This window comes from Musca vetustissima, unplaced genomic scaffold, assembly GCF_032173495.1.
Source record: "Musca vetustissima isolate MV318-11 ecotype Yass unplaced genomic scaffold, APGP_CSIRO_Mvet_v1 utg2059, whole genome shotgun sequence".
Lineage (NCBI taxonomy): Eukaryota > Metazoa > Arthropoda > Insecta > Diptera > Muscidae > Musca > Musca vetustissima.
The window spans coordinates 20831-44205 of record NW_026887757.1 but is presented as its reverse complement, the minus strand read 5'-3'; the positions used below and the strand labels follow the sequence as shown (position 1 = coordinate 44205).

At 35.8% G+C, this 23375-nt stretch overlaps 2 protein-coding genes across 2 annotated transcripts; both read left to right on the top strand.

Moving 5' to 3' along the window:
* Positions 1-10648: 10648 nt before the first annotated feature.
* LOC133335465 (DNA polymerase delta subunit 3-like) lies at positions 10649-12049 on the top strand. Its single transcript, XM_061543739.1, has 2 exons — positions 10649-10957; positions 11015-12049. The coding sequence occupies exons 1-2, from the start codon at positions 10649-10651 to the stop codon at positions 12047-12049; spliced, it is 1344 nt and encodes a 447-aa protein (XP_061399723.1).
* A 4033-nt stretch (positions 12050-16082) lies between these two features.
* LOC133335464 (beta-1,4-glucuronyltransferase 1) lies at positions 16083-18874 on the top strand. The gene is made up of 4 exons (XM_061543738.1): positions 16083-16419; positions 16481-16909; positions 18235-18544; positions 18610-18874. The coding sequence occupies exons 1-4, from the start codon at positions 16094-16096 to the stop codon at positions 18805-18807; spliced, it is 1263 nt and encodes a 420-aa protein (XP_061399722.1). The 5' UTR covers positions 16083-16093; the 3' UTR covers positions 18808-18874.
* Positions 18875-23375: the final 4501 nt, after the last annotated feature.

Below are 23375 nucleotides of genomic sequence, written 5' to 3'. Positions count from 1 at the left end.
ATTTCTTCTTGAAAATATTAATATGACATAAAATATTTTCAAGGCCTACTATGCTATAATATAATGATATAAAACATAGTAAAAAGTAGTTGAGTTGTTTCATATTCAATTTATACAACAATCCACGCCTTAAGGTAGTCTCTAAAAATAATTTTTAAAAAATCCACGCCTTAAGGTAGTCTCCAAAAAGTCTCTAAAAATAATTTTTAAAAAATCCACGCCTTATCGTAGTCTCCAAAAATAATTTTTAAAAAATCCACGCCTTAAGGTAGTCTCTAAAAATAATTTTCAATCCATTCTCACAGCAATACCTAGCCAACGTAGCCGCTGCAGCTCAATACGTCTAACAATGTTGATGTCCAAGAATAGCATGGTTCATTCGACGGCGATATTCACCGTCAACGCAGATCGCCTCATAGATCTTTCGGAGAATTTTTCTCTGAAACACCCCAAGAACTGCCTCAACTGCATGCGCAAGTACCCATGCTTCAGAGCCGTATAACAGTACGGATAGTATCAGCGTCTTGTAAAGTGTGAGTTTGGTCTGGCGGGAGGTGGCCTTGTTTTTTAAACTGTTTACTTACACCATAGTAGCATCGGTTGGCCATCACAATCCTTCTCCGAATTTCAAAACTGATGTCATTCGTTTTGTTTATGGCGATACCAAAGTATATAAAATCTTTAACTACCTCGAAGCTGTAGTTCTCAAGTTCCACAGTTGGTCCGAGTATACTGGACGTCTTACGCGTCAGCTAGGTCTTCTCGCAATTTTCTGCCAGACCCACTTTGGCAGACTCCTTCTCAATTTGTTCAAAGGTGGCTGTTACCGCTCTCAGTGTTCGACCCATTATATCGATGTCATCGGCATAGGGGAGTAACTGGTGTTGTTTGGTGTACAGAGTGTCATTTCTGTTCACTTTCTGTTCACTTACCTCTCGTATGACTTTTTCCAGCAGGATGTTAAAAAGATCACATGACAAACTGTCACCTTGTCTGAATCCTCGTTCAGTATTAAATCCTTAAATCCTTTCCAACTTTAACTGCTGATCTTGTGCCACTTAAAGTTATCCTGCATAGTCGTATTAATTGTGCAGGAATACCAAACGCAGACATGTCTTTAAACACCTGTGAACGGATAGGGCTGTCGAATGCGGCTTTATAGTCGACGAATAGGTGGAATGTGTCGATGTGTTTTTCGTGGATTTTTTTCCTGAATTTGGCGCAGAGTGAAAATCTGGTCAATGATGGATTTGCCAGGTCTGAAGCCGCATTGGTATGGTCCAATAATGTCATTGACCATTGGCTTCAGTCGTTCACACTTCACACTGGATAGCACTTTATATACGATGGGAAGGAGACTTATTCCTCTATAGTTGGAACATATCGTCTTGTCTCCTTTTTTGTGCACGGGACACAGGATGCTGAGGTTCCAATCATTGGGCATGCATTCCTCTAGCCAAAATATACTAATCAGCTGGTGCATGCTCCTGACCAGCATCTGACCACCAATTTTGAATAGTTCGGCTTTTAACTCATCGGCACCTGCTGCTTTATTATTATTCAGCCGATTGATTGCTATTCTGACTTCATCTTGTCTAGGTGGTATACACTCTATACCGTCATCTATTATTTGTTCTGGTGTATCCTCTTCACCGCTAATATTTGATACCAGAAGTTTTACAAAATGCTCCTTCCAGATCCTCAGCACGCTGTATGTATCAGTCACAGGATTTCCTTCTTCATCTCTACAGGAGGATGTGCCTGCACCAAAGCCTTCGGTTTGGTGTTTTACTCGTTGGTAGAATTTTCGGACTTCATTCTTACTCCTGTACATCTCGATTTTCTCACGCTCCAGTTTTTCTTGTTCTTTCTTCTTTTTTTCTGAAAATACGTTTCTCCTCTCTCCTTTTCACCCGATAATTCTCCATCACATTACGTGTTGCTACTGTCTGCAGGGTTGCCCTATACGCTGCGTTTTTCACATCAGTAGCATTACGACACTCCTGATCGTACCATGAGTTTCTAGGTGGTGGTTTTTGGTACCCAAGTGTTGCTTTAGCTGCAGTTTGTAGGGAGTTGGCAATTCTTTGCCATTGTGCTTCTATACTATTATCGGGACAAGAAGTGCTTTCTTCAAGCAGATGGGTAAGTTGAGCGGAGTAGGCCTCGGCTACCTGTTGTGTTTGCAGCTTTTCGGCGTCGAGTTTCCGTGTTGTGTTAGATCGCACCTTTGCTGCTACATTAAGACGGGCGCGTACCTTGACTGCCACAAGGTAATGGTCCGAATCGATATTCGCTCCCCGGATCGATCGGACGTCTAGAACACTGGATGAATGCCTTCCGTCTATCAAAACATGATCGATTTAGTTTCTCGTTGCTTGATCCGGAGAAATCCAGGTGGCCTTGTTTATATCGTGATGCTTGAATCTGATGCTGCTAACTACCATGTTTTTTGCTGCCTCGAAGTCAATCAACCTCATGCTGTTTTCTGATGTTTCTTCATGGAGGCTGAATTTTCCGACGGTGGGGCCAAAAATATTTTCCCTTCCGATTTTTGCATTAAAATCTCCTAGCATAATTTTAATGTCATGGTCAGGGCAGCGATCATATGATGTTTCTAGGCGCTCGTAAAATATATCTTTGGTCTGTGCATCCTTGTCTTCGGTCGGAGCATGGCCGCAAGTAAGACTGATGTAGAAGAAGTTCTCATTTATACGGATTATAGAAATTCGCTCATCTACTGGAGTGAATCTGGAGACGAGTTTTTTTTTCTCCTGTTAACCATAAATCCGCAGCCAAATTCATGTCGCGTTTCATGGCAGCTATAATACAGGGCGTAATCATCTGATTTACTTACGCCAGTCCCTTTCCATCGCATTTTCGGTAAGGCAATAATATCGGCTTTGTACTTCTTGAGTACATCCGCCAAAGCGAACACTGCGCCTGGTCTCTACAACATGCGCACATTCCAAGTGGAGATTCGCAGATCGTGGTCCTTTATACGTTTGCGGTGATCGTCAGCATTAGGTGGGTTTGGTTTTTTTATTTTTCTTAGTGGGTTCGGTTTTCCGAGTGTGGCAAACTAACCCGACGCCTCAACCCATTTTCTTATAGTTCTTATGGGTGAACTCGCGGCACATATTAGCTCACTATATCATCGGGTGATGAAAATAGCTACCCCAGGTGACACCGCGGGGAGGTCAGTGTCCACAATTGAGATGAAAGAGGGACCAAGATAAGCCTGGACTTCGCCATGTTAAAAACAATCAGAGCCGTTGCTTGGTATCTGCCATTCCTAACCCCACCCATTTTTTTTAAATTCACCCCTGAACATATTTTTTAAAAATCCACACCTCTTATAGACCCCTGAAAAAAATTGATGTTCCTAAATACGTTCCATTTAATCCCTCACGGCCTCTTAGCCCTGTTTTGTAATTTTTTTATATTCATCTTCGTCATTAAAAAACAGGTATATCGTTCATTTTCTTTTTTTGTTTCCTTTTTTAATATCCTTGCTTCCCTTGGCGTTCATTAAAGCCAGCACTTCCCATTTCCGCTTTGAGGCAAGACCGCAAAAAAAGTAAAACAAAAACAACAGCTACATGTTGCCACCATCCACATCCATGTATCATCATTTGTTCGGAGGCATTGAGCCCACCAAAAAAAAAAACCCCAACCATAAATCTCATTTATAATAATAGGTGTGTTTTCTTATTTTCATGATTTTGATACCCTTTCGTAAAAATCGGTTCAGATTTAGATATAGCTCCCATATATATTTTCGTCCGATTTAAGGTAAATGATGCACCGAAGTCTCTAAATATCTTTCGATTTGCACGAAATTTGGCACAGCGTACTGACTTGAGCCTAGAATGATGTGTGCTAAGTTTCGTAAAAATCGGTTCAGATTTAGATATAGCTCCCACATATATTTTCCTCCGATTTAATGTAAATGGTGCATCGAAGTCCCTCAATAACTTTCGATTTTCACGAAATTTAACACAGCGGACTGAATTAAGCCTAGAATGTTGTGTGCTATGTTTCGTGAAAATCGGTTCAGATTTAGATATAGCTCCCATATATATATTTTCGTCCGATTTAATGTAAATGGTGCAACAAATTCCCTAAATATCTTTCGATTTGCACGAAATTTGGCTCAGCATACTGAATTGAAGATCCGTTCATATTTTCTTTTTATTTATGGTACGATTTTTATTACATTACACATGGTTTCATGATGCTGATGAATATTCTCCTTCTCTGCTCCACCGACACCCACCCAGCCAGCCAGCCATTCATTGAGTGATGAGCTGATCATATTTTGGCATGGTTTATGTTCCGTTTAATTTGTTTGGAATTTATTGCTATTTCCCTCATTAAATATTTAAATATTCGAATAAATTGTCAGTCAGCCTCAAATGACAGCCTCAAGATACAGAGATTAACCAAAAAAGGTCAGGGGCATAACAGATAGAAGCCTAATTTTTTTTTTTTTTTTTAAATCCACGCCTTCTTTAGAGTCCTCAAAATATTTTTTTTAAAAATCCACGCCTTCTTTAGAGTCCTCAAAATATTTTTTTTAAAAATCCACGCTTTCTTTAGAGTCCTCAAAATATTTTTTTTAAAAATCCACGCCTTCTTTAGAGTCCTCAAAAAAAAATTTTTAAAAAATCCACGCCTTCTTTAGAGTCCTCAAAATATTTTTTTTTTTTTAAATCCACGCCTTCTTTAGAGTCCTCAAAAAATTTTTTTTTTTAAATCCACGCCTTCTTTAGAGTCCTCAAAATATTTTTTTTTAAAAATCCACGCCTTCTTTAGAGTCCTCAAAATATTTTTTTTAAAAATCCACGCCTTGTTTAGAGTTCTCAAAATATTTTTTTTAAAAATCCACGCCTTCTTTAGAGTTCTCAAAATATTTTTTTAAAAATCCACGCCTTCTTTAGAGTCCTGAAAATATTTTTTTAAAAATCCACGCCTTCTTTAGAGTCCTGAAAATATTTTTTTAAAAATCCACGCCTCCTTTAGAGTCCTCAAAATATTTTTTTTTAAAATCCACGCCTTCTTTAGAGTCCTCAAAATATTTTTTTAAAAATCCACGCCTTCTTTAGAGTCCTAAAAATGTTTTTTTTTTTTAAATCCACGCCTTCTATAGAAGCCTAACAAAACATACATATGTATGTGTATTTGAATGTTTGTCTTCTAATCCCTCCCTCCCCCTTCCTTTCCTTCCCTCCTCCCCAAATTGATGAAGGAAACATAAATTATTTAAATGCAAAAGGAGGATGAGGTGGTGAAGGAGAATATAAGTCAATGAAACCTCTATGCCTCCCTGTGTGTGGTTATGGAACATAGGAAATGTGGCTGGTGCTGCTGATGCCAATGATTCTGATGATGACGATGATGATTCATGTGGATGTGTCTGTATGTATGCTTGTGTGTGTTGGGTTGGCTGTTTGGGTACCTTTTTCTGTGGTTTAATGCACTTTTGGTTATTAAACGAATCATCATTGTGGTTTTCGAATTGTCATTTGTAAAATAAACACACACACATACACGCACTCACACAACTACATAAATATATTAATTATGTATGGGTGTGTTGTGTGCAAAAATCCAACCAATATTTATTATTTTGACATGGGAATTAATGAAAAGCACACAAAATTTTTATGGGGTTGGGGAGAGAAGGTCATTTATCCGACCGAAGAGGGGAACTTAACATAAAATAATTTTTAAACCAGTGAGCGAAGCAGTATAGTCGGGGACGGGGCCGATCATACGATACTCTACACAACTACCATGGAACTCTTTCTGCAGATTTTTATTACGAGCCTGGCCAATAAAGGCCTAAATATTAACCGATCTTTACCAAAAACAATAGGGGTCTTCATTAGCCAGAACCTATCCTACATGCAAAATTTCGTGAAGATTGGTCCATAACAGTGACCTGTATCGTGTTTACAAATTATAATGGACAGGCGGACGGACGGACGCACACACATGTCTAGGTCGACTCAGCTAGTCGAGATATGACGATCGGTATACTTAAAGGTGGGTCTAGAACCAATATTTCGCGGAGTTACAAACTCTTGGGGCTGCACAAAGCTATAATACCCTGACAACATAATTGTGTAGGGTACAAAAAATCGATAGACCTTTGAAAATAATATTAAAAAATTCAGGCACTTTAAACATAATTAAAAAAATCCTCGCCTAGGATGGACCCTTGAAAATAATTTTTAAAAAATTCAAGCCTTTTGTAAACCTTTGAAAATAATTTTAAAAAACTAAGCCTTCGAGAAACCCTTGAAAATAATTTAAAACCAATAAGGAAAGTAGTAAAGTCGGACTGGCTATATGATACCCTTCACCACTTTACGTATATTCTATATATGTATCCTAACAGACGTCGCCTTTTCGAGAGAATACTAATTTCAGTACGTTGTATCAATAGGCCTAGCTATGGGTCCTTAGTGCACAATTTACATTTAATCGGAGCAAAATATATATGAGAGCTCCAACGAAAACTGAACCGATTTTCACGAAACTTGGCACACATCATTCTAGTCTCAATTCAGTGCGTTATGCCAAATTTCGTGCAAGTCGAAAGATATATAGGAACTTTGGTGCACCATTTACATAAAATCGGACAAAACTATATATGGGAGCTATATCTAAATCTGGTCCGATTTTCCCGAAACTTGGTAGACATCAATATAGGCCCAATTCAGTGCGTTATGCCAAATTTCGTGCAAATCGAACGGTATATTAGGACTTTGGTGCACTATTTCCCTAAAATCGGACAAAACTATATATTTGGAACTATATCCAAATATAGTCCGATTTTAACGAAACTTTGTAGACATCACTCTAGGCTCAATTCAGTGCGTAATGCCAAATTTCATGCAAAACGAAAAATATATAGAGACTTTGGTCCACCATTTACATAAAATCGGACGAAGCTATATATGGGAATTATATCTAAATATGAACCGATTTTCTTGAAACTTAACACACGTCATTCAAAACCTAAATTATTAGGCTGTGCCAAGTTTCGTGCAAATCAAAAATATATTCGGACTTGGTGCCCCATTTACCTTAAATCGGACGAAGATATATATGGGATCTATATCTAAATCTGGTCCGATTTTCACGAAACTTGGTAGACATCACTCTAGGCCCAATTCAGTGCGATATGCCAAATTTCGTGCAAATCGAAAGATATATAGAGACTTTGGTGCACCATTCGGACGAAAATATATATGGGAGCTATACTGAAATCAGAACCGATATTCACGAAACTTAACACACATCATTCTAGACCTAATTCAGTACACTGTGCCAATTTTCGTGCAAATCGAAAGATATATAGGGACTTTGGTGCACCATTTACATTAAATCGGTCGAAAATATATATGGGAGCTATATCTAAATCTAGACCGATATTCAGGAAACTTAACACACATCATTCTAGTCTCAATTCAGTACCCTATGCAAAATTTCGTGCAAATCGAAAGATATGTAGAGACTTTGGTCCACCATTTACATAAAATCGGACGAAATTATAGATGGGAGTTATATCTAAATATGAACCGATTTCCTTGAAACTTAGCACACATCATTCTAGGCCTAATTCATTACGCTGTGCCAAATTTCGTGCAAATCGAATGATATATAGGGACTTTGGTTGACCATTTACATTAATTCGGACGAACATATATATGGGAGCTATATCTAAATCTGAACCGATATTCACGAAACTTAACACACATCATTCTGGACCTAATTCAGTACTCTATGCCAAATCTCGTGCAAATCGAAAGACATATAGGGACTTTGGTGCCTCATTTACCTTAAATCGGTCGAAAATATATATGGGAGCTATATCAAAATCTGAACCGATTTGCACAAAAATTAGCACACATCATTCTGGACCTAATTCAATACGTTATGCCAAATTTCGGGCAAATCGAAAGACATATAGGGACTTTGGTGCCTCATTTACCTTAAATCGGTCCAAAATATATATGGGAGCTATATATAAATCTGACCCGATTTTCAAGAAACTTTGCATATATCATTCTAGACTTAATTCATTACACTGTGCCAATTTTCTTGCAAATCGGAAGATATATAGGGACTTTGGTGCCTCATTTACCTTAAATCGGACGAAAATATATATGGGAGCTATATTGAAATCTGAACCGATTTTTCCCAATTTCAATAGCGTTCGTCCTTGGGCCAAATAAGTGACCTATGCCAAATTTCATCCAAATCGGATCATAAATGCGACCTGTACTTTGTTTACAATTTAACATGGACAGACAGACGGACGGACGGACATGCATAAATCGACTCAGAAAATGATCCTATGCATATTCTCAAAAGGAACCATGGGTCTATCTCGTTTCCTTTTGCCTGTTACAAACATATGCACAAAGACATAATACCCTGTACCACATTGTGGTGAAGGGTATAAAAAAATCGAAGAAATTTTTTTTAAATTAAAAAAAATCTTTTTTTTCATCTTAATTAAATATTCTAATTTCATTATTTTATTAAAGACAAAAAGCATTGAATTTAATATTGCGTGCAATTTGCCCATTTACTTTCTCTGCTGCTCTAATTCATTTTTTCTATGACGTATTGTTGTCCAGTTTTTTTGTTTTGTTTTGTTTTTGATTACTTTCTATGCCAATGTTGCGTGATTTCAAACCCCATTCAGTGCTCACAGATGTTTGAAAATAAATAAAATTGAAAGTTGTTAATTTTTTGCATAAAGTGTTCAAGGCTGTGAGGGCGATATTGAATTGAAAAATATGGACCATATTAAAAAACATTTTTAGGGGTCCATAAGAAGCATGGATTTTTTTAAAATTATTTTTGGGGTCAAGCACGAGGCGTGGATTTTTTTAAAATTATTTTTGGTGTCAAGCACGAGGCGTTAATTTTTTTAAAATTATTTTTTGGGTCAAGCACGAGGCGTGGATTTTTTTAAAAATATTTCTAAGGTTTTTTATTTCTTTTTAAGTATCTCTATAAGTCGTACTGAAATTCCAATAACCAAAACCATTTATCATAAGTATCTCAATTATATTTTCTTTTGTTGGGGGAATTTTTAATTGTTTTCTTGGAGAGCTTTGTTCACATTGTGTTCGCACAATGAGGCCTCCGTTCAAAAATAAATACCCCCAAAAATTGAGGTTAATTTCGACAACATGTAATGTCTATTTTTTTTTAACGGCAATTTTATGTTGGGCTTGTTGTCAATGGCCCCAGGGCGAATTTCGTCGTCGTACACCACACAAAAATACTTTTTTGACCATTATTTGGAGTTTTGTGTTATCAATGGAAGTGGTTCGGGGTGCTGAAGGGAGGGGGAACGCAAAAATAAAACAAAAGACGAAGTGTACGTGTTCGCAGAGAGGTGATTTGTATACCATCAATATAATTTGAATACTGGCTGCTTCCCCACACATAAAAACAATTCAGCAGCTACTCGTCATTGTTGGCCGTCAGACTCAGACCTCAGGCATTCTGAAGCAATTCTTTGAAATAGTTTTTGCACGCCATTCAATGATAATAAAAACATTATTCTTTTTTTTTGGTTGTTTATTTTCTTAAAATTATCCAACAATTAAAAAGCAACACACACCCCGCAGCAGTCCCACTTCAATGGTAAGACAAATATGGGCTAAGCCCAGCTATTGGCATAATGAGTGGCGGAGTTCTATCAAATAAGGTTCGCACAACGTTATGGAGGCTTCACAATCAAATTAAAAAAAAAAATATTGCCCCAGGGCAGTTCCTAATTTTTTTATATTACTGTCTTTTGATAGGCCTTTCAAAAATATTTTTTTAAAAAATCCACGCCTTGTGTTTGACCCTAAAAATATTTTGTAAAAAATCCACGCCTTGTGTTTGACTCTAAAAATATTTGTTAAAAAATCCACGCCTTGTGTTTGACCCTTAAAATATTTTTTTTTTAAATCCACGCCTTGTGCTTGACCCTAAAAATATTTTTTAAAAAATCCACGCCTTGTGTTTGACCCTAAACATATTTTTTAAAAAATCCACGCCTTGTGTTTGACCCTAAAAATATTTTTTCGAAAATCCACGACATTTGGTGGACCCTTGAATATATTTTTTAAATCCAACGTTTAATAATTCCGCAAAATAAGTTTTATTTAAATAATCCTTTATAATTTACCCTTTAAAAACTGTTTTCTGTCTCCGCCTCTCATTTCATTATTTTAACGGCGTTACATGTATTGTTTTGTGACAATATGGCTCGTGGCGTACGTTCGTATTGCTATTCTTTACTTTTAGTGTTAAGCTGTGTGTTCAGTGTTGTTATGGTATATGTTCAGTGTTGTTATAGTGTTGATAACACACAGAGTATAGGTCGAAAGTCGATCTATAAACCCCTAAGCAGTGGTTGTGTTGAGTTTCCATAACTTTGCAAGCTTTCTATGGGCATTGTTGTTATCGATAAATCGATTAGTCAAAAGTCGATTGAAGTATCCCTACGTTCAGTTTGCTATTTTGCCGCTTTGTGGGCATTTTTTGCAAACATTCCTCTGGAGCTACCAACCAAAGCAGTTGTTATTTATTTATTAGCCGTGGAAAATCCAAGCCCTTCAGCACCATGGGCAGCACAAAACTCAAGGAAGACTTAAAGAATTGTTTAATAAGTTTCGATCGAAAAGTTCTTATCACTCAACTCTTGGATGACTACAAATTGGCCCACAAGGAAGTGGACAAAATTGTCGCAGATTTTGTGAAAGAACAAGAAACCAAACAGAAACTGAAATTTGAAAAACACTATGTTGTACATGGAGAACAACAAAAGGAGGATAAGCAAATAAAGGAAATCTATAAAATTGTCGAGGAGGCCAAACTCAAGGAATGGCTAAAGAAATTGAAAAATTCGCAATCCCTACTATATGCCGTGGAGGTAGGTCTCACATAGAATTAAAATAAATACATTATAATTGTTTTCGTCCTTCTCCAGGTGGCTGGTGGTGCCAAACCTCCCGCAGCCATTTTCAAACCCATGAGCATTGAGGAGAATGTTAAGCTAAAACAAAGGGCTGGTACAAAGGCAATTGCCAATGGCACTTCCACCTCAGACAGTGCTAAACCATCCACCGTAAAACCCCCCGAAAAGAAGGAAATAAAAACCGAACCAAAGAAAACCTCTAACGGCGAGGCATCCAACAGCAAACAATCCTCCTCGGATACCCAGAAAAAATCCACGCAAAAAACTCCCACAAAAACGTCACCAGAAACTAAAAAATCTCCCGCTGCTGCAAAGGCAACCACCAACAAAAAGGCCGGAGGTATTAATAGTTTCTTTGCAGCATCCGCCAAGAAAACAGAGGACACCAAAGAAACCAAACCTGCAACGGGAGTGGTTAAACCTCCTACACCCAAGAAAATGCAAGACTTTTTCAAAAAACAAACCGAGAAACCAACCGAAAAACCCAAACCTAAAGCCTCGGAGGCAATTAAGAAACCAACAACCAATACATCCATACAACTCTTTGATGATGATGAGGACGAGGAAGATAAAGCTGAATCATCAGATGAAGAAGAAAAATTGGAAGCCCTGAAAAGGGATATTATTTCCTCTGATGTTGAAATGGATGCCGATGAGGATGAAGCTTCATCGAAACCCACTACTTCCAAACGTCGTCGCATTATTGATTCCGATGATGATGAGGCAGATGAACAACCTGTTGTGAAACAAGAAAAACTTGATGAATCTAAGCAGAATAACGATGATGAGGAGGATGAGGCAAATGTTTCCAAATCGGAAACCTATTTAGATGAAGAAGGTTTTGTCATAACTAAAAAACCAAAACAAAAGGCCCAACCGGCTGCTAAAAAGAAATCACCAGCCTCGGCATCTGTTAAAGCCTCACCAGCCAAGAAATCCTCACCTTCGGAAACAAAGAAGACGTCACCAAAATCCACAAAGGCCGCAGCAGCCGCTGCCACCAAGGGAAAACAATCGAATATTATGAGTTTCTTTGGAAAGAAGTAGGGATAGTCTTGGGAAATTGGAAATAGTTATTAAGCAAAGTTGTGCATGGATTTTTAAATATTTGTGTTTTTTGTGTGGAATTTCGAAAGATGTATTTAATTTTGAAATCTTAAATCTAAACTGGTTTTAGTTGTATGGAAAATATGTTCGTTAAATAAAATACCAAAAGAAGTTAAAATTGTCTTGTATATTTAAAAAAAGCACGCCCATTTGAAGGCCTCCGGATATTCCCTATAACATTGGCTGAATCACCAATATTGGGATCCATTTCAGGAGCATCGGCATCTTTTACGGGTGGTTGTTGTAAATCATTAAACCACTACCACCACCAGCGGCGACAGCAGCTGGCATTTCCGTTTACATCAGCCTTAAGTTCTGTGGGAGGTTTGGGAGGATCATCATTCATTTCCAGTCAAAAGAAAAATAGGAAATTTTTGTTTTGAAAAGGGAATTATTGAATAAAAAATACAGTATGGAAAGGGTCTAAGTCGGACAGGGCCTAGGACTAGATACAATAGATTTTCTAGACCCAATGCACCACGCTATGGGCCTTCCGGGGTGACATTTGCATGACATCGCTATATATGGTAGCTATATCGAAATGTTAAACGATTTTTAGCAAATTTGGTACACGTTATCCTAGACCCAATTCAGTGTGCTATGCAAAATGGATCCAATTCAGAAGAATATGCACAATTTTGAGACAATCGGCCACAATTTGGGTCTTTGGGGCATGATTTACAAGAAATCGGACGAATTTGTTTATGGAAGCTATATTTAAATCTGAACCGATTTGAACCAAAATCTACACACTTCATTCTAGACCCAATCCAGGTGGGTTGGGTCTAGAATTTTGTCTCAATCGACCGGATATAACGGCTCTTGCAGGCCAGCTTCATGCAATCGGACGGATATATGGCATCTACGCCTTTGTTGTTAAAACCTTCAAAAAATATATTTTTTTAAATATGCATGGCTACTTTAGGGCCTCTTAATATTATTTTTAAAGAATCCATACCTCCTAAGGAAGAATCCATACCTCCCAAAGGCTCCTCCTTGTTCAATTATGTTCGCCTTTATAACTCACCGACTGGCCTTTTAACTTGTCACCAAATTCATCTATTTCTTTTATTAAAATTTACTCCAGTCATCTCTGTTCGGTATTATTTTCTTTAAATATTTTTTAAAACAATTATCTATTTCAAACAGCATCATGATCAATCACTGCATTATTTTTGTTGTTTTCATACATGGTTTTTCTAAGAAAAAGAGATTAAACTCGTTGGAGAAGGAGTGACAGAGAGAGAAAGAGCGCGCGACGAGCACAATCTCATTTGAATGATCCCCTATGACGTCTGTGAGTTATAACAGCTGATCTCTCACATCAATTGTTATGCTGTGCTACAGCTACTGTTGGCAGTTTGATGGTGTTGTTGTTGTTTGTGTGTTGCTTCCTCTCTTTATCTAATCACAGTGTGTTTTTTATTTATTTGTTTACATTGTTTTACCGTTATCACAGATCCCATTCAAATTGTGGTACTATTTTTTTTGTTTACATGTCATTTTGTCGCATTTCCTAAGAAGTTACTTAACTGAGTAGACGAGTAGTGAGTGTGGGCCGCAATAGAATCTCGAGAGGTGGTTGCTTGGTGGACCGATAAGTGTCTGTTTTGTGTTGTCTAGACGTTAAGGTTTTTTAAAATTTATTTTTTTTAATTTAATTCAAATTTAATTTTTTAATACCCACTTCTTCTTTTTCTCATTACAGTTGTTACACTTGTTCCAGTTTACGTTTTTCTTCCTTCTTCGTCGTTATTACAAAACAATAGAGCAACCTCCTAGAACTTCTTCCAAGTGTTGTTGGTGGAGGAACTTGCATATTATCCAGATTGCCGCGAGTGTGTACAGCAAACGGCCTCAAAATTACTTACAAAACGTTAAATTCAACAGCCACATTGGAAAACGCATTTAAAATGCGTTTCGAACCACTGGGCCAGAAAATGTTTACACGACGCAACTGGTTACTGCGTTGCAGTATACTCATCAATATTGCTGTGATTTTATATATCTGCAGTCATCTTATGATTGGAAATCGTTATACCCTGACGTCCGGGTCACAATTTGTAATACAAGAACAGCCAAGTGCGATGCAGCAACAACAGCAACAAGCGGAAAGGGGTATGGTGAGAGAAGCCCTGGCGAAAATGGTAAGTAATTATTAATCAAAAAAACTATAATGTAATAACTGGTAATTATTAATAGGCCACAAGGTATTAGGTGCGAAAGGAAACAAGATAGACCCTCAGATATTTCGGAGGATTTAGCAAAACTTTACGTCGGAACTTCGGTCCGTTTGCATAAACATTAATTTCCTAAGTTGGCATTTATTATCCAATTGCTTTGAAACTTGGCACAGGTCATTCTATTGGCTCAAGAATGCAATCTAATGAAATTTATGAAATCGTCCGATTTCAGACAAATATTGCATAAAAGCCGAAATATCTGAACGATTGGTACAAAATTTTGCATAGCCTTCTGAATTAGGTCTAGAATTGCCTGTGTTGAGTTTGGATCAAATCGATTCACATTTAGATGTAGCTACCATACAAAACATCGTCGGATTTCAGACAAATGGTGCATCAAATGTGCTATGTCCTTTCGATTGAAACATAATTTTGCATCGGGTACTGGTATGGGTATACAATGAAGTATGTAAAGTTTGGTTCAAATGGGTTCAGATTTAGATTTAGCTCCCATATAAAACTTCATCCGATTTTCTGTAAATAGTGCACAAAATCTCCTATGTCTGTCCGATTGATACATAATTTTGCATCGTATACTGTATAGGTAATAACATGAAGTGTGTTAAGTGTCATTGAAATCGGTTCAGATTTAGACATACGGGAGTATAAAACTTCGTCCGATTTCATGTAAATCGTGCACCAAAGCCCCCTGATTTTGTTCTATTGTTTCTGTTCTAAATGTTCCTGATGGTCGCAAAATTTGGTAAAAATCGGTTCAGATTTAGATATACCTCTCATACAAAACTTCGTCCGATTTCATGTAAATGGTGCAATGAAGACCCAAATCGTGGCCGATTGTCATAATATTTTACATATCCTATTGGATTGGGCCTAGCATGTTGTGTGTTGATTTTTGTTCAAATCGTCCGATTTCATTGAAATCTCGCATCAAAGCCCCCCTAATTTTGTTCGATTGATACAACATTTTGCATAGCGTAGTGGGTGAGAACTAGAATGACGTGTGCTGAGTTTTGTTCAAATTGGTTCATATTTATATATAGCTGCCATACATAACTTCGTCCGATTTGAAGTAGTGTCCCAAAGCCTCCTTAGATTGTCCGTTTGTCACAATATTTTGCCTAGTCTATTGGATAGGGTCTAGAATGTTTTGTGTGGAGTTTGATTAAAATCGGTTCAAATTATGGTATACCTCCTATACAAAACCTCATCCGATTTCATGTAAATGGTGCACCAAACCCTCCTTAGTCTGTCCGATTGTTACAAAAATATTGTATAGTTGAATGAATTCGGTCCAAAATAATGTGTGTTAAGTTTGGTTCAATTCGGTTCAGATTTAGGTACAGCTCCAATACACAATTTTGTCCGAATTCTTGCAAATACTACTACGAAGCCCAAAAAGTTTGTCCGATTGGCTCAAAATTCTGCATAGCGTACTGAATTGGTTCTGGAATAACATAACATTTCGATATAGCTACCATACAGAACTTCGTGCGATTTTATGTAAATAGCATACGAAAGGTCTATAACGTAGTGTATTTTTATCTATTCGTCGGCATTGGCCGACTTTGGACCTTTACTTACTGTATTTTTTTCAATTAACAAACTCCTTTTTCAAAAATAAAATTTCCAATTTTTCTTTTGACAGGAAATGAATGATGATCCTCCCAAGCCTCCCACAGAACTTAAGGCTGATGTAAGCGGCAATGCCGGCTCTGCTGCCGCAGGTGGTGGTTCACATGATTTACAACAGCCACCGGTAAAAGATGCCGATGCTCCTGAAATGGATCCCGATATTGGTGATCCAGCCAATGTTATTGGTAATATCGGCAGTGGCAATGCCAATAGTAATTTTGTAAATAACACAAATGCCGCCGATCCAAATTATTTGGTTAGCGGTGATGAAAAAGACTTTGACGAACGATTGCGTAGCATCTTGAAATGCTATGATCGATCATATGAAGCCGAAACTCTACAACGTGGAGATTTTTGGGTATTAAAGAATTATGTTCGCGCTGAACATGGTGAACTTAAGTGCCATGAATCGATAACCTATACTACACATGCAGATTATACATTTTTAGATAATCTGATACCATTGTTGGAAAGGTAAGGCACACACATACATAAAATTTATCAGAATATTAATAACTTTTTTTTTTTGTTTCAGATGGAATGCTCCCATTAGCATAGCAATGCATGCACCCGGCACTGATTTCCAACCAACATTGGATTCCATTAAATATTTAAGAGACTGCTTGCCCAATAGTAATTTAGTGCGCATGTATGCCACTTTCCATGTATACTTTAGTACGAAACATATCCCCAAAACGATACCCAAATACTATGATGCTCTCAAGGTGGGCTACAATTGTACCCTACCGCCGCCATATGTCAATATCACATCGGGTCATTTATATAAGACACAAAAGAAGCTGTTGTATCCGGTTAATGTGGGACGTAATATTGCCCGTGATGCAGCCATTACTCACTTCATATTGGCCTCCGATATTGAGCTGTATCCAAATCCAGGATTGGTTAAGAAATTCTTGGAAATGATTGCCCGCAATGAGCCTTATTTGAATAGGAAGGCACCACGGTGAGTAGAAATATTTTTCAAAAATATTTTAAAATGCATATAAAGATGTCAGATCTTTTAAAAAAAATTATTTTTTTAAAAATATTTTTTGAAGAGTCTACAAAAGGCGTGGCTTTTTTTAAAAAAAATTTTTTTCTTGAAGAAAATCTTCAAATGATCCGAAAAGGAACATTCATCTGATGCCCTCCAATTACTGGTGACGGAGTCATCTAGATTTGAGAGGGTTAAGTCAATGATCTCCTCTCTATCCCACATTTTAAAGGTCGGATACCTAAAGTATAGGATAGAATAAAATCGAAAATAGACTCACCTCGTTTGTTAGTGACCTTGCTACCCCATTGGAAATTGTGAGCGTTTGCGTCGCATCCCAAGATGACGTTGCAGGTGCTCGTCATTTCGTCAAGCATCTTTCGTACACTGGTGTTTGGTGGATCCAGTTCCTCAAAAGGCATATAGACTGAGGAGAGCAGAGTGGCAAAGGCGATGTCCGCTTCAGAGTTCGTGAAGGACAGGAGTAGTTCGGCGGCTGCGGCCTTGCAATGATGCAGATTAATCTGCAGGATGCGCAGCCTTTGCCGCTTTCCTTATCCTATTAAGTTTCGGTGGATGTGTTCAGACGAAACCGAACCAATCCTGAAGCGAACTCCAATTTTCTCTCACGCTCCCTGAGATTTGCCTACCCCGGTGGGTCAACTGCTACTCTTGCGACCATCCCTCCATCCTCGTTACAAAGAGGCTAGACTGACAACAATCCAGCTCCATGTAGTCAGGCTGGGATTTTGAAGCGCCAACATTTTCAGCAGGAGTTCCTTGTCCACTGAAGGTGGGGGAACCCAGGCTGAGAGGACCCGGGATCTCGGATAGGGAGACGGCAGCAAGGTTGGCTCCTTCCCGGAGTGCACCAAAGCCGCCAACAGTTTTCACGAGAAATTTTTAGATTTCCTGTTCAAACAATTGATGACTTTGAAGGCACTGCCAAACTGACGATCTCCCTGGTCAGACCCGACCCACAGACAGACAGTTTTCTCAATGATTGCCACTTGAAGGTCTTCGTCAGCGGAACCTTGGAGTTTACCTTTCCAGAGGAGGTTGATGCCTTCTCTGTACTGGGCTGTTTCTCCACCGTTTGTTGTCCAGAAGGGTCAGCCAGACGAGAAGTCATCGTCTTCTTGGGTGAAGGTTGCGGACCTTTTGAAGAGCGGATGCGCTTCACAGATTTGCTGGAGAGTCTACAATAGGCGTGGATTTTTAAAAATATTTTGAATTTATTTTTCTTAATTATTTTGAAATAAATATTGATTCTTATATCCTTTGTTTCTTCGCAGTGTTTTCCCCTTGTCCATTTTCGAAGTGGAGGAGAGCAGTCCTGTACCCCGTGATAAAACTGAATTACAAGAGTTCCTGCGCACGGGCAAAGCCATACCATTCCATAAACGCGTCTGCGCCAGCTGTCATGGTGTACCGAAATCCAAAGAATGGATGGCTGCCAACGAAACTGACGAATTAAGTGTCTTCCATATTGGAAAGCGAACCGGTTACTTTGTACACTGGGAACCCATTTACATTGGAACAAACGCCGAGCCCCACTATGACGAACGTCTCAGCTGGGAGGGCAAAAGTGATAAAATGACACAGGTATGCAACAACATAAAAAGATTTATAGTTCAATTTTTTTGAAAACACTTCATTTCTATTTTCAGGGCTATGCCTTATGTGTTCTAGACTATGAATTTCATATATTAGACAATGCCTTCCTCGTACACAAACCCGGCATTAAAGTCCTGAAAAAGGACACACGACGTGCCATGCTAGCCGGTAAAACAAATCAACTGATACGTAAAATCATTTATCCCGAATTGAAAATTATGTATGGTACCCGTACCGGCTGTGCCGTATAGTGGTTATTGAAGCATAAAAGTTGAAAAACTTTTCATGCTCTACGCACTGCTACACAGTTGTCATTATCAAAGAGATCGAGATTGTCGTCGACATCATCGTTGTCGTCCTCATCCTCGTCGTCGTCATCATCATCGTCATCCTCCTCATCTACTGCTGCATTAACATATAGAATATGGAATTGTAAATCCCTTTTCGATTTGAGTCGTTTATTTGGATGGTGGTGGAAACCACGTTCAAATGCCTTTTGGTATATTGGACGTTTTGTTTTGGTATAGAATTTTGAGTTTTTTTCCTTTTGATTTTGCTTTTTTCTTTATTTTTCTTTGTTGTGTTTGATAAGTTGTAGTTGAGGTTTAACATCCAAATTTTTGGGGGGCTTAGAAGCATTTATTTTGATTTTTTTTATATTCAAATGTATTCCATACTTTATTTGTAAAAACATTCCTAATACCTTAAGAAAAACAATTTGATGTGAATCTCTAGGCAACGTTTTGAAGGGCATGCTGTCCTGAAAAGTAGGGTATTTGTCAATTAGAAATTAGCATTTTAAATTCAAATTTAGTTTGAATTGTAATGGAATTTAAAATGGGTTTCAAGTGGTATTTTATTCGAAGGCTCAATGGGTCTTCTAATGGCCTCAACTAGCAGACCAAATGACCTTCTACAAGAAAACCAAATGTCCTTATAAAAGAAGACCAAAATGGCCTCAAGGCGTTGATTTTTAAAAAATATTTTTTGAAGATTTTTTTTGAAATATTTTTTTAATAGTCCCTTAAGCGAACTATTAAAAAAATACTTCAAAAGGATCAAGTGGCGTTCATCGAGAGGACCAAATGACTTCATTAAAAAATCGATTTTTTCAAGGCGTTGATTTTTAAAAAAAATATTTTTTTAATTTTTTTTTTTAATATTTTTTAATAGTCCGCCTAAGGCGTGGATTTTTAAAAAAATATTTTTTTAATAGTCCGCTTAAGGCGTGGATGAACATTCTGCCAAGGATTTGAAATTTAAAAAATATTTTTTAAGACTCCTCCAAGGATTTGAATTTTAAAAAAATATTTTTTTAAAACTCCTCCAAGGAATTAAAAATTAAAAAATATTTTTTAAGACTTTTCAAAGGGATTGAATTATTCAAAAAGGTTTTTACGACTCCGCTAAGGATTTTAATATAAAACAAATATTTTTTCAGACTCCGCCAAGGATTTGGATTAAAAAATATTTTTTTAAGGTTCCGCCAAGGATTTGGATTAAAAAATATTTTTTTAAGGCTCCGCCAAGGATTTGGATTTAAAAAAATATTTTTTAAAGACTCCATTAAGAGTTATTTGAATTTAAAACAAATATTTTTTAAGACTTCGGCAAGGATTTGGATTTAAAATAATATTTTTTAAGACTTCGTATTTGGATTTAAAAAATATTTTTTAAGACTTTTCCAAATACGGGAATTTTTAAAAAATATTTTTTTGAAAATTCTCCCAAGGCATGGATTTAAAAAAATATATATTTTTTTTGAGAGCCTAATTTACACCCTTTTAAGAGATGAAATCCCCTCCTACTGTATGAGTCAAAAGGCAGGTTTTCTACTAGACAGCCAGAAGGCCTTATTAATGACCCATATGACCCAAATCAAATGAGCGGAACATGCCCTGCCTTTGAGCAAATTTATTTGCCTTAATTTGCATTTAACTGAAATCCGATTTTAATTTTTTTATTATTTTTTTTTTCTTTAAGCTGCAAAGTTCAAACACCCCCACCCCCCGAAATTTGGATGTTAAATTTCAAACTCGACTTGTCAATCTATTATTTTTTCTTTCTGTATTCTTTCCTCCACAAAAAACAAATCTTGAACTGTTGTTATATTTCTTCCTAAAACGAAAAGGGACATAATTTATTTTTTTATAAATCTTAAAAAGAAAAAAAAAAAACCTAAAAGTAATTACAAAAAAACTAACGAAATACAAATTGTTACAAGACAAAAAAATTTAAAATTTCCAAAAAATAACAAAAAAATTAAATATTTTTGTAAACAAACCCCATAGAATTTAAGTTAAAATATTACATTGCAATATAAAAATGTAATTAAAAAAAATATTTTTAAAAACAACAAATGCCACATTACAAAATTCAATATAAATGGAAAATTGAATAGCAAAAACAAATTGTAGTAGCCATAATGTGTTGAAAACAAAAAAATTTAAAACCACACACACAAGCTTCAAAAAATAGCAATATTAAAAAATAGAAATTGAATCTTTGAAATAAAAATAAATTCCAATACTTAACTTGTCACAAAGAAAAAAATCCATACAAAACACCCAGAGATTTGGCTAAAATTACAGATTTGAAAAAAAATATATTTTTTTGTTTTCATTTTTTTAATTAATTATTATATATAAGGACCAACATGAATTTCGGATTTTTTTTTTTGGTTTTTTTTTTCTTGTGGTATTGTATTATATATACATATATGTAATTCTTTAAGAATTTCTTTAATCAAAAATCAATTGCAAACAAAAAAAAAAAAAAACTATTGTATTTATGTTTACTTACTTATTTTCTTTTTCTTCATTATTTTTTTCTCCTTTAGCTTAATTAATATATTTTTTGTTTATATATTATTATTATTTCTAGTATAATTTTTATTTGTATTATTTATTTATGTTAATAAAAAAAAAACAACACACTCAATACAATACACAAACCAACCAACCAATCAACAACAACAATGAACTATTCAACAACAACAAAAAAGACAAAACATCACATAAACAACAACACACACATATTTTATTTTTTAAAAAGCCTTATAGAATTTATTCCCCAAATTAAAATAAAAAATATTTTTTCAAAGGCCCTTATAAGACTTGAAATTTCCGAAGGCTTGAAATAAAAAAAAATACTTTTTTATATCCTGCCGAAGGCTTGAAATTAAAAAAAAAATTGTTAGATCCTGCCGAAGGCGTGGATTTTTAAAAAAATACTTTTTTATATCCCGCCGAAAGCTTGAAATTAAAAAAAAAAAATTCTAGATCCTGCCGAAGGCGTGGATTTTTAAAAAATATTTTTTTAGATCCTGTCGATGAATTTTAAATGACACTTTTTTAAATCCTGCCGAAGCCGTGGATTTTAAAAAAAATATTTTTATATCCTACCTGGATTTTTAAAAAACATTTTTATGAGTTCACCAAAGGCGTGGATTTTTAAAAAATATTTTTTATATCCTGCCTGGATTAAAAAAAAAACATTTTTTATGAGTCCACCAAAGGTGTGGATTTTTAAAAAATATTTTTTTATATCCTGCCTGGATTTAAAAAAAAAACATTTTTTATGAGTCCACCAAAGGCGTGGATTTTTAAAAAATATTTTTTAAGGATTCAAACAAGGCCTTTGGTAAACCTTATATAAATATATATTTTGTAAAGGTTTTCCAAAGGCTGAATTTAAAAATATATATTTTGTTAGGATCTTCGCAAGACGTGAATTTAAAAAAAGTATTTTTAAAGGTCTGCCAAATGCTGGGATTTAAAAATATATTTTTTCTTAGTCCGCCTAAGGTTAAGGATCTAAAAAAATATTTTAAAAAATATTTCTGCCGAAGGCGTGGAGTTTTACAAATTATTTTTTAGATCCTGTCGAAGATGTGGAATTTTAAATGACACTTTTTTAAATCCTGCCGAAGCCGTGGATTTTTAAAAAATATTTTTTTATATCCCGCCTGGATTTTTAAAAAAAACATTTTTTATGAGTCCACCAAAGGCGTGGATTTTTAAAAAAATATTTTTTTAAGCCTTTAAAAAATATTTTTTAAAGGTTTACTATAGGCTTGATTTAAAAAAATGTATATTTTTTAAAGGTTGTCCAAAGGCTGAATTTTAAAACAAAATATTTTGTTAAGATCTTCGCAAGGCGTGAATTTAAAAAAGTATTTTTAAAGGTCTGCCAAAGGCTGGAATTTTAAAATATATTTTTTCTTAGTCTGCCTAAGGTGACGATTTAAAAAAAAAAAATGTTTTTAAAAAATATTTTTTTAGATCCTGCCGAAGGCGTGGATTTTTAGATTCTGCCGAAGATGTGAAATTTTAAATTACACTTTTTTAAATCCTGCCGAAGCCGTGGATTTTTAAACGACACTTTTTTAAACCCTGCCGAAGCCGTGGATTTTTAAAAAATATTTTTTATATCCTGCCTGGTTTTTTTAAAAAAACATTTTTTATGAGTCCACCAAAGGCGTGAATTTTTTAAAAACTATTTTTTTAAGGATTCACACAAGGCCTTTGGTAAGCCTTAAAAAATATTTTTTTCTGGACTTAAAAACAAAAATATATTTTTAAAGGTTTTCCAAAGGCTGAATTAAAAAAAATATTTTGTTAAGATCTTCGCAAGGAGTGAATTAAAAAAAAGTATTTTTAAAGGTCTGCCAAAGGCTGTGATTTAAAAATAATTTTTTTCTTAGTCCGCCTAAGGTGACGATTAAAAAAAATGTTTTTTTTACAGCAGCCTAAAGTGAGGATTTAAAACAAAAAATTTAAATGTTTTTTTTTAGATTCTGCCTAAGGCTTGAAATTGT

Excerpts from the sequence above, each read along its gene's own strand:
- LOC133335465 (XM_061543739.1), top strand. The coding sequence starts at position 10,649 with ATGGGCAGCACAAAACTCAAGGAAGACTTAAAGAATTGTTTAATAAGT. Across the intron at positions 10,958-11,014 it reads CCCTACTATATGCCGTGGAG|GTGGCTGGTGGTGCCAAACC; the intron begins GTAGGTCTCACA and ends GTCCTTCTCCAG.
- LOC133335464 (XM_061543738.1), top strand. The coding sequence starts at position 16,094 with ATGGATCCCGATATTGGTGATCCAGCCAATGTTATTGGTAATATCGGC. Across the intron at positions 16,420-16,480 it reads CTGATACCATTGTTGGAAAG|ATGGAATGCTCCCATTAGCA; the intron begins GTAAGGCACACA and ends TTTTTGTTTCAG. Across the intron at positions 16,910-18,234 it reads TTGAATAGGAAGGCACCACG|TGTTTTCCCCTTGTCCATTT; the intron begins GTGAGTAGAAAT and ends GTTTCTTCGCAG.